The sequence below is a fragment of the Ascaphus truei genome, chromosome 7, assembly GCF_040206685.1.
Source record: "Ascaphus truei isolate aAscTru1 chromosome 7, aAscTru1.hap1, whole genome shotgun sequence".
NCBI lineage: Eukaryota > Metazoa > Chordata > Amphibia > Anura > Ascaphidae > Ascaphus > Ascaphus truei.
This window is the reverse complement of record NC_134489.1, coordinates 31358565-31374906: the sequence shown is the minus strand read 5'-3', so window position 1 is coordinate 31374906 and position 16342 is coordinate 31358565. Positions and strand designations below refer to the sequence as shown.

General features: G+C 45.3%; 1 protein-coding gene across 1 annotated transcript in view; it reads right to left on the bottom strand.

Moving 5' to 3' along the window:
- Positions 1-7780: 7780 nt before the first annotated feature.
- The window catches only part of LOC142498896 (extracellular calcium-sensing receptor-like), a 28397-nt gene continuing 19835 nt past the window's right edge, over positions 7781-16342 (bottom strand). The window contains exons 4-5 of the mRNA XM_075607520.1: positions 11918-12041; positions 7781-8829 (exon numbers count right to left, since the gene is read on the bottom strand). Coding sequence (XP_075463635.1) covers positions 7913-8829; positions 11918-12041 — 1041 coding nt within the window. The 3' untranslated portion in view covers positions 7781-7912. The remainder of the gene's footprint in view (positions 8830-11917; positions 12042-16342) is intronic.

Below are 16342 nucleotides of genomic sequence, written 5' to 3'. Positions count from 1 at the left end.
AAACACCTAAATTAATACGATATTGGAACTTTTTCAGTACCAAGGTAAATTCACAAAGAACCACTGTGGTTTTTTTTAAACACCTGAAAGTCGACATATTACTGTCTGTACACATTACGATTCATTACAAGTCATGAATATCTGCCACCTGGCGGATACGCGAAGAATTGCCCACAATTAAATCCGAACCATTATAATTAAACAAATCAACCGCGGATCTGCCGCGGGTGCTGGGCAGCGCGACTGTGGCATGAATGCGGCATGAATGCGGGGAAGCGCGTAAAATTTAGAAAATGTAACCGCTAAGCCCCTGAAAAGTTTTCAAATAAAAGCTGCCGCAGCAGTATGTTATTGTCAAAAAGGAGTGTTACTGAGCTTGTGACCTCATGTACTTTAACAAAGGACAAAAAATCTCAATTCTAGATCCAACATGACAAATTATAAGATTAAATATGTATGCATTTTTTTTTTCAATCTTTTTTTCCTTTATTGAAGACACATATATAAAATTACAGACAGGGGTTACAATCATTAGGGTGTAATACAGAATGAGGGTAATTGAACTTGATTGTGGGATGAGTATAAAGTCTCCATAAATAATTTTCTCTGATCTTGATAAAGAAAGCAGAGCTGGGGAAGACTCAGGGCGGGGAGATAGGTGGGAATGACAGGAGTGGGGGGGAGAATAAAGGGGTGGGGGGGGGGTGGGGGGGGTGCACTTCTCTCTCGCTTCCCCTTTAGGGGGGGGAGGTGAGTTAACCTTTCCACTATTCCTAACTTTCTGTTGGCAAATTACTCATCTATTGGGCCTAATCTGGGGGTAGCGTTCCAGAGTTGATCCAGGGTTCCCAAGTATTATAGAATTGTGGCATTTTTTGTTTTAGCATGGCTGTTAATTTTTCCATATTCATTACTATATTTATTCTGTTTGCTACTGTCCTCCTCGAGGGTGCTTTCAGTTGCTTCCATGCTGCCGCCACTGAGCATCTTGCCGCCGTAAGTATGGCAGAAGTCAGCCTGGCCGCGGGGGCCGGGAGGTCCTCTATTGGGCTGCCCAGCACGTATGTCAGAGGGTCCAGGGGAACCTCTAGGCCCAGGGTTTCGTCCAGTAATCTCTGAACTCTGGACCAGAATCGCTGGATCTCGGGACATGTCCACCAAATGTGGGCCATGTCACCCTTTTATCCACATCCTCTCCAGCACAAGTCAGTTGCGCCAGGGAAGATCTGGCTCAATCTACTCGGGGTCAGGTACCATTGAAATAGTATTTTGTATATGTTTTCTTTTGTAATTGAGCAAATTTAAGTTTTGGGGTCTGCCTCCCAGATGTCCTCCCAATCCTCAAGCTCTAATGGTATGCCGAGGTCTATGCACCATTTTTGCATATAGGCATGTGTGGGTGAGGGAAGGGAATTTTCTATTACCCTGAAGATTGCCGTGATTAGCCCTTTCTGATATTCTCCCACTTGGCAGAGGGACTCAAATTTGGTCAGGGGAGGGAATTTTGAGGATGGAGATAGAGCTCTAAGGAAATGCCTTATCTGAAGAATGCGAAAGTGGAGAGGTGGGGGGCTGTTAGTTTATTTTTGAGCTCTTGGAAGGACAGAGCTTCATCATTCTCTAGCAGATCCGCAACCGTGCTAATATGTAGGTCTTGAAATAGACCGATCTGGGCCTGGGAGCACCCCGGAGGGAATTCAGGGTTCCCAAGTATGGGGGTGAGTTGGGAGGGGGATGAAGTTAGGCCGTATTTCCCTCTATTTTTGGACCAGATAAACCACGTGCATTTCATTGCTCTTTGTTCAAATCTCTGGGGAGGTTTTTCTTTGTGTTCTGGGGACCATAGTAGTACTGGGAGGGTGACAGGAGATATGTAACTGGCCTCTATTTCCAGCCAGCAGGCTGAACTCGGGGGATTGTTCCAAACCACTGCCTGTCTGAGTTGGGCTGCGTGGTAGTATCTGACCACATCAGGTACTCCCAGTCCTCCTCGTGTCTTTGCTGCCATGAGCACGGATCTCGGGACTCTGGGTTTCCGTTGCTTCCATATAAAGTGCATGATTTGTGTTTGTATATTTCTTAATTCGGCTAGTGGTATTGGGATTGGGAGGGTTTGGAAGTAGTATAATAGGCGGGGAAGAATATTCATTTTTGCGGAGACGGTTCTGCCAAACCAGGAGATCTGGTATGTATTCCAAGTCTCTAGGTCTCTCTTAATTTGGTTAAAAAGGGGGGGTGGGGGTAGTTAGTTTTGTATAGCGAGGAATACATTCTAGAGATTTTTATCCCTAGATATTTTATGTGGGACGAGTTCCATCTATATTTGTAGTTTGATTGGAGAAGTCTCCATGTGGTCTCGGGGAGGGATATGTTCAGTGCCTCAGATTTGTCCATATTTATCTTATAGTCTGAGGCCTGACTAAATTGATCTAACAATTTGTGTAAGTTGGGGAGGGGAATATGTGGGTCAGCTAAGGTCAGAATAACGTCATCCGCGAAAAGGGATATTTTATCATTTTTGTCGGCTATGTTTATGCCTGTGATATTTGGGTCCGCTCTAATTTGGGCTGACAGTAGTTCTATTGAGATTGCGAAAAACAATGGGGATAGGGGGCAACCCTGTCTGGTTCCATTTCTGATATGGATCGGACTGGATTGTCTTCCTGGTAGTTTCAGATATGCGGTGGAGTTCTGGTAAAGTGCTCGGACCCCTTCTAGGAATGTCCTGAGAAACCGAATTTGATCATTGTTTGATCAAGGAAGGTCCATTTGATCCGGTCAAAGGCCTTCACGGCATCTAGGCTCAGGATCATTGCCTGGAGTTTATTGATATGCACGTGGTCGATTATATTAATAATTTTGCGGGTGTTGTCAGAGGCCTGTCTTCCTGACACGAAGCGCACTTGGTCTATATGAATTAGTCTGGGGAGAATAGGATTTAGCCTGTTTGCAAGGATCTTGCTAAAGAGTTTCAGGTCTGTATTAAGTAGGGAGATTGGTCTGTAGTTACCGCATTGCAGCGGGTCCCTTCCTTCCTTAGGGATGATAGCTAAGTTGGCAGCCGAAATTGTCCCCGGGATCGGTGCTCCTTCTAGAAAGGAGTTAAACATATCAAGTAAAAAGGGGGAGAGGGACAATCTAAATTTTTTATAATATGCGTCCGAAAAGCCATCAGGGCCAGGGGTTTTGGCTATCTTCAGGGTGCTTATGGCTTGCGCCAGTTCCTCCTGGGTGATTTTGCCATTCAAGGCTTTGAGTTCCCCGTCAGTGAGAGATGGTAGGTTGCATCTCGCCAAAAATCGCATGGTGGAATCTACCTCAGATGGGTCTTGGTTGGGGGGGTGGAGGTTGTAAAGCTCCGTATAGTAATTTGCGAATTCTTGGGCAATTTCTTTTCCTACATAAGTGGTGTGGCCTCCTTTAGTGCGGATTTTTGTGATCTGAGCCTTTGTTTTGATGCCCCGAAGCTTTGATGCTAGGAGTTTGTCGGCCTTATTACCCTTATCATAGAATCTCTGATTGGTCCATTTAAGCGTTCTCTCCACTTCTTCCAATTGTGATTGCTTTAGCTCAGTTCTTGTTTTGTCAAGTGTTCTGAGTAGGTTTTTGGAGGGGGGTTTTTTGTGTTGTTGTTCGAGGGAAATTATTTTATCAGTAAGCGCCTTTTGTGTTTTTAGTTTAGTTTTTTTTTTGTAGGATGCCAATGATATTAGGTCGCCTCTGATTATTGCTTTGAGGGCTTCCCACAGTGTTGACGCTGTAGAAACTGACCCTTTGTTTAGTTCAAAGAATGTGGTCAGTTTGTGCCGAATAGTTTCTACCAATTGTGGGTCGTTTAGTAAGGAATTGTTTAGTTTCCAATTATAGGAGGAGTGCTTCACGAACGGGAGAGATAGGGTCAAATCTATCGGGGAATGGTCAGACCACGTAATCGGCCCTATGTTGGAATGGGAGGACGCCTGGAGGACATTTGTGGATCCCAAAAAATAATCGATCTGCGAGTAAGATTGACGTGGGGCCGAGAAGAACGTATAGTCCCTCTGGCCTACGTGCTGGGCCCTCCAAATATCCGTGAGGGAAAAATTCTGTAGAATCTCTCTAAACCTTTTTGCCTTTTGATGGGTTTGGATTGTGTGTTGGGCGGAGGGGAGGGAGGATTTGTCCTGCTTTGGTGACAACACCAAATTGAAATTTCCAACCACCAGCAGAGAGGCTAGTACAGCTTGTTCCAGGGATTCCAAGAGGTCCTGAACAAATTGTACTTGGTTTTCATTGGGTGCATAAATATTTATTATGGAAATGGCATTTCCAGCTAGGGATCCTTGTATGAGCAAGTACCGACCATCCGGGTCTCGGATTATGTTAGTGGGGGCAAATGACACACTATTTTTTATTAGGATGGCTACTCCCCTCTTTTTGACGGGGGAGGAGGCGTAAAAAGCTTGGGGGAAGGTCTGTTTGAACGTATTGGGGGGGTCATTAGAGTTGAAATGGGTCTCTTGTATACAGATAATGTCGCTCTTGGTTTTTTTAATTCCTGCAGCGCTAATTTACGTTTCTTGGTTGAGTTGAGACCCTTGACATTGAGGGATGTAATTTTAATTGCTGACATTATGGGGGGAGTTTTCTTCCAGGGTTATGAGGCCTGGATCCCGTATTTTTCCCATGACGGGGGGGGGGGGGTTGGTAGGCTTGGTATCTATTTTGTGGTCTGTTTTGGTGTGGGTGGCTCGAGAGAAGTGGGGTGGGGGGGAGTGGATGGGACGGGGTGGGGGGGGGGATACACATAAGGAAAGAGTGAGGTGGGCTTTCAGGGAGCCCAATTGTTTTTCCCCTTGGCCCCTTGGAGGGGGGAGGGAAAGGGGATGGAGGATGTAGGGGGGGGAGGGGGGAAGGGGGGAGGGGGAGAGAGGGGGGGCACCTTGTATTTAGAGGTTTATTCAGTGTTTAGACAGTTCTGTCAGTTTTCGGGGGGCCAGTGTTCTTGCATACGACCTGCCCTCCGTGGTTGGGAGGGGAAGGGGACGTCAGGTGGTTGTCTATAGGAAGGCCCATCTTTCTGCTGAGTTCCTGGCATGCTGCTGCTGGAGCTGGATCTCTCAGGGCTGGAGGTCTGGAGCAGGTCGCGGCAAACGGGGTCTGGCGAGGACGACCTCTGCTGGGCAAGGAGAGCAGCGCAGAGTTGATGTTTTTGTCGGCAGCTTTCTGGGATTCGGTGATTGTTGCGATGGTTCCCCTTGCGCCGGGGGAGCATTGAGGTAAGAGGGCAGGTTGCTCCGCTGGGAAGGAGGGTGGTGGGAGGGAGAGAGGGGGGGTAGGCGTGGGAGAGCAGAGAGCGGGGACAGAGGCAGGGGCAGGGGGAGGGGGGGGTGGGAGTTAGGGGTGGTGGAGTAGGGGGGGAAGAGATAAAGGAGGAGGGTGGGGGGGGGGGTGGGAGGTGGTGGGGTGAGGGGTCTGGGAGGGAGGGGAGGGGGGGGGCTCGTGGGCCGGTGCGTTGGGGCCTGCAGGGGCTCTTAGGCATCAAAACCGTTCGCGGCCGCCATCTTTAATGGATGTTTGTGTGGGTGGTGGAAATTTACTGTTGTCTTTGGGGTATGACCCGTGCAGGGTGCCGGTGAGGGCGCCCTAGGTCTCCTTCGGTTCCGGAGGAATAGCGGGGTCATCTGGGTTCAGCAAAGTCGTTGGCTAGCCAGCCTCTCCGATGCACGGGGGGTATCCTGGGGGTCCGTCTCGGTCATCGCATCCGTGGGGGGGTGGTTGTTCTTCTGTGGCGGGGGGATCCCCAGTGCTTTCAGGAATACTTTCGCGTCTTCAGGGGCAGACACTGAAGTGGCGGCCATTACGAAGCACCACTAACTTAAAGGGGAATCCCCAACGGTATTTGACCCCTTGGTCTCTTAGGTGAGAGGTAAGTGGTCTCAGCGTGTTTCTTTTGCTCACCGTTAGGCGAGAAAGGTCATTAAAGAGCTGAATGTCCACTCCATCCATCGTCACGGTGCGCAGATCTCTGGCAGCCACCATGATCCGCTCTTTTGCTGAGTAGGCGTGCATTCTGAGCACTACGTCTCTATGCCGGTTGGGGTCTGATGGTTTGGGGCCCAGGGCTCGGTGTGCTCGGTCAGCGTGCAGGTCGTGTTCAGATAGGCCAGGTACCAGTTGAAGAAAGAGTCTGCGGAGGTAGGGCTGCAGTTCTTCATGGGTGATGGTTTCAGGGATGGTTTCAGGGATGTTTCTGAGGCGGATGTTCTGCCTCCGCTCCCTGTTCTCAAGGTCCTCGAGGGCATTTTGCTGGTCTCGGATTGCATCCCCACACCTTGTGGGTCTCGGCCTGCTCGTTGGTTATTCCCTCCATTTTCATCTCGAGGTCCTCAGTTCTTTCTGTCAGCGCTCCCACCTCGGCTCGTATGATCTGGAGGGCCTTCTCTGTATCCTCCTGTACCCCCCTCCTCATTTTAGCTATGAGAGAGTCGAAAAATTCTTTATTCAGAACGGGGGGTCTGTTTCAGGCGGGCTATGTCGGCCGCTGCGCGCCTCGTGCTCCGGTTCCTCCTTGGCGTCATCTTGTCCTTCAGGGCTGATATCTGCCTGGCGCTGTGTCGGAGCGAAAAATTTGGTGACTGGGTTTGGGTTCCACTTTTGAGCCTTCCCCGTCATCTCCCTGATGTTAGCTGTTGGGGTGCGTTCCAAATTCGGGGGGTTTGGGGTGGGGGAAAGTGCCTAATCTTATAGCATTTGTGCGAGGGTGTCGGGAGCTCTCTTCCTAGCTAACCATCAGCGGTGACGTCACCGGAAGTCTCCTGGTGAAAGCATTTTAAGCCTGCAAATCACTCCAAAGTATTCTCTCTTTTGCAAGTCCTAACACTACTGCACCCGCAAAAGGCTCTCAAACTTTTAAATTCAGGGAGAGCTGCCTTTATAGACTGGCCATTCATAGGCGCATAACAAGAGATGCCATTTAACAGGTGGGATGAGAAAGTTTTAAACCAGGGAGGAAGGGTCACAAATCTCCAAATTGTTTACCAATAGAAATTTTACCAACACACACAGCCCCTGTGAGCTCAGAACACAAACCCACCACACCATATATATTTGTGTCAAAAGGATTGCTATGGAGATTGTGACCTCAAGTAAAATAACAAAAAACAAAAAGCCTCAGTGATACATCTAACATGACAAATTATATGGTCAACTATTTAGTTAAATTCTTCGGTTAAAGCATTTTAAGTTTGCAAGCCATGCCAAGATATCCCCTATTTTGCCATTCTTAACACTAGTGTAACCGTAAAAAAAACTCATCCCAGCACTGAATTGATGGACCACACAACACAGTACGGTAAATTTATATCTTTTTTATTTCAGATTATATACATAAGACAAAAATGTGAAATAAATATCTTTGTCATTTAATTAATCATAGAAATCTCAATGGTAAAGACAGACTACACCCATTGTAAAAATTTGCCTCCAAATGTTTACAGTACCGTGTGTAGATCTACAGTATATGGATATACAAAATGAAATCAGAAATAGTTAAGACGACTTTCTGAATTCTATGGGGAATGCAAGGTTATCATATGTGCAGTGAATTGAGATTGCAACTGCTATATAGCAAACTTTTCCTTACTCCCATCTGGTGTTTTACTGTAGAGTTCCACGGCCCAAATTTACCAAACGCTGGTAAGCCTCAGCACACCTTATATATCATTGTGAGACTAAATTTTAATAAAGACGCTGACTCATTTTAAAATGCTTTTATTCTCATGTACTGGATGTTCCTGGATCTGTGCACATTCATCAATGGTCATTCTGGACTGTTAGAACCCTGAGCTATAGTTTCCATAGCCATGTCTTTCAGATCTAAGCCATATAGTCAGGTTGAGATGATTAGTGAGTGAGATGAACTAAGTCCTACTCACAATCCTCTCTTATTGCTGCTTCTCCCTGTTATATACCTTTTACTGTTCATCTGAGGCTGTATTATAATGATGTAGCATTTTGGAAAAAATATGCAAACAAGGAGCCCAGAGCTTGAAGATAAGATGGCAAACACCTCTACAGCCACCATGTGTTTGCCTTTGGTGCTGAGATAAGCTGGGATAAATGTCACCCAAACACTGGCAAAAACTAGCATGCTGAAAGTGATAAACTTGGCTTCATTAAAGGTGTCAGGGAGCTTCCTGGCCAGAAATGCCACTAAGAGGCTAATAAAGGCCAAGAGACCCATATAGCACAAGATGCATGAAAATAACACTTTGGATCCCTCATTGCATTCAATAACTATGGTTCCAATTTCTGCTGCCATATTAAGCTCTGCAAAGGGAGGAGAACTGGCCAGCCAGACAGTGCACAAGATTATCTGGATCATTGTACAGAAAGGAACAATATATCTGGGAATCCTGAATCCCACCAGCTTTCTTATCCTGCTGTCCGGATTGGTAGCACTGAACACCATGATGACAGTGATAGTTTTGGCCAGTATCACGGAAAGGCAAACCGAGAATATGACCCCAAACACCACCTGGCGAAGCATGCAGGTCGTCATGGTCGGGCGGCCAATGAATACCAAGGAGCAGAGGAAGCAGAGAATGAGGGAGATGAGGAGGAGGTAGCTTAGCTCTCTGTTATTGGCCTTTACTATTGGAGTCTTGCGCTTTATTATGAACAAGCAGAGTACAGAAACTGTGAGCAAACACAAAATGAGTGAAATACCAGCCAAAGAGGCTCCTAAAAACTCTTCATAGGAGAGGAACTGGATGAGTTTTGGCACACACACCTCTTTTAAGGTATCAGGCCATTTATCTTCTGGGCACTTGAGGCATTCACTGTTATCTAGAAAAAAATAATGAAAATAATTATTAGATAAAAATGGATACTGAGTTTTTACATAGAGCATATAGCATAGACAACACAATAATTTCTCCTGTCTTGATGACAAAGTTAATAGTGTGACAAAATGGGGTAGCCAGCCATCTATATCTATAAGTCCCAAATAATGTTTGTGTGTGTATGTCTTCCCCCTGTGTGATTGGCCCTGTATTCCCCCTGTGTCATTGGCCATGGATGCACCCCCCGCCCCCCTCACCCCACCACTCACATTGCGAGAACAACTTGGCGAACCCACACTCCTCACCTCTCCCCCCACACCCATATACCTCTGCCGCAGGCCTCACCTCTCCCCCACCACCAACCCCCCTCCCCCCGGTCACACCACTAGCCGCTCCACGGCACCGGCCTCACCTCTCCCCCACCACCAACCCCCCTCCCCCCGGTCACACCACTAGCCGCTCCTCGGCGCTGGCCTCAAGTCTCACGTCATCCAGAGTGCCTGGCGTGCACGCATGCTGCGGCTGCTCCCGCTCATTGGGCACTTCAGCCTCCTCCCTACACCGGCTCGTGCCCATTCCGGGTTGCCGTGCGCTCGGCGGCCTGCGCTGCATGCTCCGCCCCCACACCCGGGACCGATCGGTCAGGAGAGAGGCACCTTCTTGACCGGTGGGAGCTCGGACACTGGATGGAAGTGACTGGTGTCCGCCGGTGGGGGGAAGGGGTGGGTCAGTTGTTGTTGCCCGAGGACATTTGTGTGTGTATGTGTATGTGTGAGACACTATGTGTGTGTGTGTGTGAAAATGTGTGTGTGTGTGTGTGTGTGACACTGTGTGTGTGTGTGTGTTTGTGTGTGTGACACTGTGTGTGTGTGACAGTGTGTGTGTGTGTGTGTGTGTGTGTGTGTGTGTGTGTGTGTGTGTGTGTGTGTGTGTGTGTGTGTGTGTGACACTGTGTGGGTATGTGTGTGTGTGTGTGTGTGTGTGTTTGTTTGTGTGTGTGTGACACTGTGTGTGTGTGTGACAGGGTGTGTTTGACTGTGTGTGTGTGTGTGTGACAGGGTATGTTTGACTGTGTGTGTGTGTGTGTGTGTGTGTGTGTGTGTGTGTGTGTGTGTGTGTGTGTGTGTGTGTGTGTGTGTGTGTGTGTGTGTGTGTGTGTGTGACACTGTGTGGGTATGTGTGTGTGTGTGTGTGTGTGTGTTTGTTTGTGTGTGTGTGACACTGTGTGTGTGTGTGACAGGGTGTGTTTGACTGTGTGTGTGTGTGTGTGACAGGGTATGTTTGACTGTGTGTGTGTGTGTGTGTGTGTGTGTGTGTGTGTGTGTGTGTGTGTGTGTGTGTGTGTGTGTGTGTGTGTGTGTGTGTGTGTGTGTGACAGTGTGTGACACTGTATGTGTATGTGTGTTTGTATGTGTGTCTCACTGGGTTTGTGTATGTGGCACTGTGTGTCTCACAGTGTGTGTGGCACTGTGTGTGTCTCACGGTGTGTGTGGCACTGTGTGCTGCGTGGGGGAGGGGTTGACCAGAGCAGCACAGCGGGGGGGACCGGACCACAGCTGCGCATGGTTGGGGGGAGGCAGAGAGAGAAGAGGGGAACGGGGGGGAGGAAGACAGGTGTGGGGGTGAAGAGAGGAAGGAGCGGAAGGTTTTGGTCCCGGGCAGCGCCAGGTCTCTCAGCTAGTCATTAATAAAGGTCATGTCCAGCCGTTTACCCCTGAGACCGTACGCCAAGGGCTGAAGTGTCAGCTCTTGGGACTAATTGTGCGCCTTGATGTGTTTCCCTATATTTTTGTTCTCATTTTACAGTCCCCTGCAGGAATGTATGCTAGGGATGCTAGGTATAGTTAGGATCCCTGTTAGGAAATAGCTGCAAGACAGGGACATTGGGAGCAGGAGATTAAGGGTGGATATTGGGGTGCAAATAGGGTTAAAAAACTGTGTATGTATTACTGACCGGAGTAGCTGGTAGAACTGTTATGTTACACACAAATAGTGTACAATTTGCGGGTACTCACTGGAGAAAATATACAAAATATACGCTTAGATGACTTAGTTGCCATTGTGCATAGAGGTCTCTTAAACTGACTCATTTGGGAAATCCTGTTTGACAGGAAAAGATCACTTCTTATGTGGCCAATACAACTGATAAGTAACATAACAACTCAGGGGTTATTATCAGAATAGATACTTGTAACAAAACGAGATACATCTGCTACACAGAGAATTCTGGCAAGCCGCCATATTTCAGATCAATGTACAAAGGAGAGAACTGACACTATTTGATACTAAATAGTATATTTGCTACCAAACTAAGTTATATGATGAGAGATTCTCAGTAATCTCAATAAAGAAACTGTAGCATCCTCAATCATCAATGAGCTGGGTGTAGAGATCTACATAAATGAATGAGACCTGAGACATTGTATGCCATCCTACTTTCCCTGTATATATTATCAACACTGTTTGTTTTTTATGTTATATATTCACCTTTGTTTTAAAACCATGTCTTTTAAAGTTTGAAGTTTGAATTAAATCATTTCTACAAGGTGTAGTGCACAACTAAGGGATTTCTCTTTTCTACAAGTACAGCAGCGTTCTTCTCCCTTAAAGTTAATAGGTTTCAAGAAAGAGTTGTCCAAATTCACACAAGGATTTCAATAAGGATTCCTAATCCATTGTTTTCCAATCTCTTCATGCACATCAAACTATTATTTATAGTCTGTCTACAGTATATTGATTTTTGGAGAATTTGTAATTAGGAGCAGACACCTGCACCCTATTCCTATGTTGCAAAGTAAAGTGATACGTAAAGATGGGCCAATCTGTTTGGGGAATTTGGATCCCCGGTGGATCGGCCGGTTCCTGTGGTCCGCAGATTTCAACAATTCAATCGAAAAAAGGGCGATTCGCGTTTTGCGGATTTATTATCATTATTACTAATACACCCCGTGGATTACACAATCCAGCCTTCAGGTATAGGAAGGATTAACCATAGATTTCAGGGTAATGAATTGCTAATATTTTTCAGTAACTAAATTAGTAACACATGTTGGAAATACAGTATTTGTACAGAAAGTGTAAGTATTACACACCTGCAGGGTTTTGGATCTCCCATTTGGAGCATGGTAAACAATCAAAACAGCAGATCTTTTGCCCTTGGCGTGTTGCTCTCCGTTGGCCTTTTGGACATGGGGCACTGCAGACTGATAAAGGAGCCTGAAAGAAAGTGAGCTGAGAAGAATTATGTTATGTTCATTGTACAATACAATTTTGTGTGTCTATTGAGTCTATATATCATGATCAATAGCATCAAAACAAGCATAAGGTCTGTTCTCTGTGGCCATGATATAAGCATGGAAATATAAGTGGTTGCAGTGAATCAGTTAGGAAGTGTTGGGTTGTGGTATTATAGTTCAGAGTACATAGCCATTATGGTATAGTGCACGATGTCTATTCTAGTTCCAAAATCTTATCCCTGCTGCCTCTTTTATTTACCCAGATATAAAAAAGACAACTAAACTTCAATCTCAAATGTTTTACTCAATTTCTGGGGCTACCTGTACAAACTGGGATTTCTATAGCCCTAATATCCCATTACCAATGGGGTTGACCGGTTGAGTTATATCAGCAGATAAAATCATGTGCAAAATTCATATGCCTTTATTTTTGGGGGGAGGGGGGAGTTTTGCATAGCTATTTAATCCTGAAACTATACATGATTAGTGGATGTTCCAGTCTTGGATATCAGACTGATCTCATGCACAGTCTCTGATTGTATATCCTTATATATACAGTAAAGGATGGCTAAAGTTGGAAATTACTGAGCTCCGATAAGGGAGCTCCATCCTACATCAACTGCCATTGATTTTAACGAAAGATCTAGCTTGGATACACCTTACCAGAGCTTAGTGAATCTTGCCTTACTGTATATGTTTTTCGTTTGTACTTTTATAGAATACTCTGTTAAATTGTATTAGAAACAGTGTGAAAGGTTGCGTCCCAGCTTTTTATTTAAAGAAGCAGCAGCATCGGACCCTGGGAAGAATGAAAGAGGCTTTTGCTGTTCCCTGAACCTTCTTTTTATTAGGTACAGTGGTGGCCGCCTTTAACCTCCTTGTGTAGTGCGTCCTGGCCTTTTCCTAAATACATGTGCATACCGAGTAACTAGTTTCTCTAACATATCCCTTTGCTCTGTTGAAAGTTCTTCCCCAGATGTTACCTCATCCTCCTTAGCTTCCAACTGCAATCTCTGATATGCCTCACCTGCCATATCAGGTTCACACTCTCTCATGACCATCAAAGACCATTTTTCTCTCTCTTTCCAACCGTTTAACAAATTAACATGGTATATAGACTAGCCCCTTCTTCCTGGTATGCTTACTTGGTAGTTAACAGCCACCTTTCTTTCCACAATGGTATATGGACCTTGCATCTAGCTACCAGTTTATTCTCTCTATCGGGCAACAAGAGGAGCACTTTATCCCCAGGAATTAATACCCTATCTCTGGACTTTTTTTCATACCACACTTTCTGGTGTTGTTAAGCCTCCCTCAAATTTTCATTAGCCAGATCCTGCATCCGGATAATCTTTTCCTTCATCTGGGTAATATATCCTACTACATTATCCCTCAAAGGATCCCGCTGCACCCAGGAATCTTTTTTTTTTTTTTTTTTATAACTTGTATTTTATTATACATAAATGCATGATATACATAGAAAAAAAATACATCAGATGCATATTTAGCATATCATAAACAATAACAGAGTCATATTAAACTCACGTAGTTTTTCGAGCCCTACTTAACCACGTGAGTGAGAATCTTCATTCGTACTGTAAGGTATTGGGGTAAATAATAATTATTATAAATAATATAAATAATAATATAAATAATAAAAAAAAAAAAAAAAAAAGGGGGTGGAGGGGGTGAGGCGAAGGAGAGAGGGAAGGGGGGGTTCTGAGGATAAAGATACATCTGCTCCCAGGAGGCAACGCGGCGCCGTGACGGTTGTGGATCAGCTAACGCGGTCCTTCGGCGGTATAAGTGGATGGGTATAGGGAGAGTGATGTTCTCGTTGCAGGATTGGCTTTTATGTTCCCGAGGGAGAACGCATTTATAACTATTAAAGCCAAATTGTGTTACGCTCAACCCCAGGGATGTCTGTTTGGGCAAGCCAGGGAGCCCAAACTTTTAGATAATTGTCGCCAGTGTCATTAACTAAGCTCGTTAGTTTTTCCATCTGGCAGATAAACCAAATACGATTCCGAATTTTTGGGATAATTGGGATTTCGGGGCGTTTCCATAATGCTGCGATCTCGCACCGTGTAGCTAGAGCAAAGTGTGCAATTAGTTTATTGTGTGATTTTGATAGGCCTTTTATGGGTCTGTTCATAAGAAACAGCCAAGGGTCTGGGGGAATAGTGAGATCAAATATTCTCTGGATCCAATTTCTGATCTTTTCCCATATCGGGGATATCTTCGGGCAGGACCACAGCATATGTAACAAGTCAGCCGTTCCTCCACATTGTTTAGGGCACAATGGGGAGGACCCTGGTATAAATTTAGAAAGTTTGAGTGGGGTGAGGTACCACCTCATGAGAACCTTATATGCGTTCTCCTTCAGTGTGGTGCATATCGAGCTTTTCGCGGCTCCCAGGAATATAGTAGTCCAATCTTCGTTGTCTAGAGTTTCCCCTAAATCCCTTTCCCATTGGGTGCAGAATGAAGGTGGTTGTAACTTTGAGGCTGCAGGCTCGACCACCTCTCCGTAGATTGTAGAAATAAGTCCCTTAGTGTCGGTTTCTGCCCGACAGAGCTTTTCAAAATTCGTCAATGGGGGGAATGGGGCAAATTTATTATAGAATGATCTGAGCTGGAGGTATTTATAGAATTCAGCGTGGGGGATGTCTTTTTCTAATCTGAGATGGTCAAAAGATTTAATTTTTAGATCATAACCCTCCAGATCTTTGAGTCTTTCATAGCCTTTTTGTTTCCAAATTGAGTGTGTGTAACCAATAAGACCAGGCGCAAAGCTAGGATTGTTCCAAATGGGTGACATCAGAGAACTTCTTGAGGTGAGTGAGTTTTTTAATCTTGAAGCTTCCCAAACAGATATGGAGTTAGTCATTGAGGTAAGTGGTAAAATAGTGTTTTTCCTTGAAGTTTTAGTTAGCCAAATTAAGTTGTTAAGCTCTATAGGGGAGCAGGCCGCGTGTTCGAGCTCTACCCATCTTTTTAATTTGGGGTTAGAATGCCATTGTATGATCTGACTTAATTGAGCCGCATTAAAATATGACAACAGGCAGGGTACCGCTAGGCCACCAGCTGAGGTAGGTCTTTTCATAGTTAATTTATTTACTCTCGGTTTTTTACCTCCCCAGATAAAATTGGATATTTCAGACTGAAGTGAGAATATGTCCTTCAGTTTGAGTGGCACAGGTAATGTCTGGAAGAGGTATAGGATACAAGGAAGTAGATTCATCTTAACGCTGTGAGTCTTTCCGATCCAAGAGATTTTCTTGGAAGACCATTTGATGAGGTCTTGTTTTAGAGTCCGAATCAATTTGGGATAATTTGCTTTGTAGATGTTTTTTGCATCTTTGGTGATTTGGATCCCTAAGTATTTAATTGAATTCTTTTGCCAATTAAAATTGAAATTTAGCTCCAATAGTTTCTCCATATGTCCAGGGAGGTTGATATTCAGAGCTTCAGATTTGGATTGATTAATCTTGAAACCTGAAACCTTAGTGAATTTATCTAGTAGGTCAAACAGGTTAGGTAATGAAGTAAGGGGTTTGGAGATAATTAATAGGATATCGTCAGCATACAGGGCCGCTTTATGTGATTGGGAGTAAACGTTTAACCCTGAGATATCCGGACTATCTCGAATTCGTGCCGCGAGGGGTTCAATACATAGGGCGAACAGGAGGGGAGATAAGGGGCAACCTTGTCTTGTGCCACTCTGTATTTGAAAAGGGACTGAGGGGAAGCCCTGATGTATGACCCTGGCGGTTGGGCCTGAGTACAGCGACATAATCACTGTACTCACCCGATTCCCGAAGCCAAATGCCGCGAGCGTCTCTTTTAAGTATGGCCAGTCTATCCTATCAAAAGCTTTTTCTGCATCCAGACTTAATAGCATGCTTTGCGTGTTATTTTTGTTAGCCAATTCCAACAGATCAATAAATCGTCGGGTGTTATCCGCAGCCTGCCGTCCCTTAACAAAACCGACCTGATCTGGGTGTATTAGTCTGGGTAGGATAAGACTTAATCTATTGGCCAGTAATTTAGCATATAATTTAATATCAGTATTGATTAGAGATATTGGCCTATAGCTTTTACAATTTAGCGGATCCTTGCCAGGTTTATGTACACTGGCGACACACTTTATTCGAGCTCGGCTAGTCCCACGAATTCGGGTATACCCGGGTGTATTGAGGTTTGTGACTGTTTTCTGCCCGAGTGCATTGAGGTATTTTCCATTCAGGGATTGAAGCATTTTATTCCCCCTCACTGCAA